Source organism: Sapajus apella, unplaced genomic scaffold, assembly GCF_009761245.1.
Source record: "Sapajus apella isolate SASKATOON/1434 unplaced genomic scaffold, GSC_monkey_1.0 scaffold53, whole genome shotgun sequence".
Lineage (NCBI taxonomy): Eukaryota > Metazoa > Chordata > Mammalia > Primates > Cebidae > Sapajus > Sapajus apella.
The window spans coordinates 8971035-8973613 of record NW_022436993.1 but is presented as its reverse complement, the minus strand read 5'-3'; the positions used below and the strand labels follow the sequence as shown (position 1 = coordinate 8973613).

The 2579-nt window shown below is 33.5% G+C and overlaps 1 protein-coding gene across 1 annotated transcript in view; it reads left to right on the top strand.

Annotated features, from left to right (window-relative positions):
• Positions 1–2579, top strand: part of MALRD1 (MAM and LDL receptor class A domain containing 1) — a 576163-nt gene that overhangs the window by 108941 nt on the left and 464643 nt on the right. Inside the window, exon 15 of the mRNA XM_032244079.1 lies at positions 982–1102. Coding sequence (XP_032099970.1) covers positions 982–1102 — 121 coding nt within the window. The remainder of the gene's footprint in view (positions 1–981; positions 1103–2579) is intronic.

Sequence of the window (2579 nt, the reverse complement as noted above, 5' to 3'; positions counted from 1 at the left end):
CTTTCTTTCTTTCTTTCTTTCTTTCTTTCTTTCTTTCTTTCTTTCTTTCTTTCTTTCTTTCTTTCTTTCTTTCTTTCTTTCTTTCTTTCTTTCTTTCTTTCTTTCTTTCTTTCTTTCTTTCTTTCTTTCTTTCTTTCTTTCTTTCTTTTTCTTTCTTTCCTTCCTTCCTTCCTTCCTTCCTTCCTTCCTTCCTTCTTTCCTCTCTCTCTCTTTCTTTCTTTCTTTCTTTTCTCTCTCTCTCTTTCTTTCTTCTCCCTCCCCTTTCCCGTCACCTCCTCCCTCCTCTCCCCTCCCCGCTTCCTCCCTTTCTTTTTCTTTATTTATTATTCTGTATTTTATTTCTTCTTGGAATAGTAACCTAATAATATGAGTGATTATCAAGAAAGAAAACATATTATATCAGTCATTATTCAGAGTGTTAGAATAAATTAAACTTAGATGTCTCTGAATGCTTTAGTATATGAATATTATTAACTACTATATGTGGTTATTGATGTGTGCTTTACTACATTGAGTATGTTTCTGTGTATGTATTTAATACATATTATGTTTCTATGTATATATATAAAATACTTAAATATTTTAATATGGAAAGAAATCATTGCCTCCGGCACACTCGTTACAAATGAATTCATATCTCAAATTGAGTTGTAAACCACACAGTTGATTGCGCCAAAGAGCTCATTATAAATGCATATGACCCTTAATGGCTTCAATGGGAAGAAAGACCTTCACTAGTGATGAATGTTACAACTTTTAATTGAAACAAGGTTACCTTTGGCATTAAGGTTACATAAGACGCTGTCAAAGCAGTTATGACTTTATAAATTTAAATTAGGGTGTTCTGGTCAGAACAGTTTTCTAAAATTAGATTGGAAAATGGGACAGATGTAAATTGGGTTCCTCTACACAAGGTAATATGATTGTAAGACATAACTTTTTTGATGTGTTTTTAACAGATTTATCTTTCTGTGATTATAGTTAATTTTGGAAGCTACTGTTTTGTCAACAAATGCTACCGTCGCTCTAGATGACATCAGTGTATCCCAGGAATGTGAAATTTCCTATAAGTCACTTCCAGGGACCCATATCCAAAGCAAAGGTAGGTTTTTGTTTTGTTTTGTTTTGTTTTGTCATTGTTGCTTTTTTAAACATTCAATTAAGCTCCTCTTGATATCAAAATATAAAATGTATTAGAGTCACGAATACCTAATACAGGATGTGGATTCGATCACCTGTTCTTGAAACTGAAAATATATATACTTTTTTAAAACGTAAACATCTGATCTATCATAGTTTAGTCCTGAAGCCTCTCTTCCAGTAATATGGAAAATATTCTATGCTTGCAGCTGAAATTATTACATCCAAATATTTTAATTACAAAAATTATGAAAAATTATAATTATTTTACATGTTTTAAATGCACTTCTATAAACATTCACTTCTCCGTTAATTTTATTCAGAACTTTAAGTGAGCATGTAATAATCATATTTCAGAATCACCCAGGAATTTAAAAAAAAAAATCAAGGTTGTGTTTGGAAAAATGATGTAAGGACAACCAGAAATTTAAAACTGGACCTTAAAATTCTGTGTTTCTATTCAAAATTTAATATTTTCAATTCATGGATGGAGTTTGTCTAATTCTTTGACTAAACGTTTTGGAGAGAATATCAATTAAAGGCCAGAAATGTTGTCATAAAAATGGATCTCCTATAGTCAACTATGTATTGTAAAACCTAATCATTATTTAGCTTCTGGGATCAATGTAGACATTGAAGAGTTTACACTATGTCTTCAGTTACTTTCTCTTTCTAGTACTAATTGATGTTTTTCCCTGACCACTCCTACCCTTAGATATCAATGAGTAAGTAGACAATATTAAAAATGTTTCCTGAAAAGTGTCACACTTTATTCTTCTTAATCTGTATCTATGGAAAATATTTAGCATGTAAGAAAGCATGGAGCAGTTGCATTCTTAAAGGAGCTGAATGGAATAATCAAGAAGAATTTGGGGCACATAATTCTGGACTGGGAAGAAGATTATAGAACTTTTAATTAAAGGTCTTTTGTTAAAGACATCTTTCATTCTAGAGATTGTCTATTTCTGGGTGCTAACTTATATTGGGTTAGCATGTATTTACTTTATGCGGAATGTGTGTCCTGCATGCATAATAGACCGTTCTGAGCTCTGTGCATGTGTTCATGCAAGTGTGTGTGTGTGTGCATGTGTGCACATATGTGTGTGTGCTTGTGTGTACACATTCTTTTTTGCCATAAAAATGCTTTCTTCGGCAAAACTGCAGACTATAAAAATGCTTAAAATGCAACAGGAGGAGATGTAAAGACACAAACAGTGCGTAGTGGCTCATGGCTGTCAGAACACACTAAAGAATCCACACTGCTTTCCCCCTTTGGCTAGAAAAGGAAGCTTCTAGTCTACCTTCTCCTCAGCACACCCCTCAAACTCCTCCTCCTCCTCAGCCGTGGTATCCTGGTACTGCTGGTACTCAAACACCCGGTCATTCACGTTCCTCTTGGCCTCGGTGAATTCCGTGTCATCCATTACTGTACCTTGTTG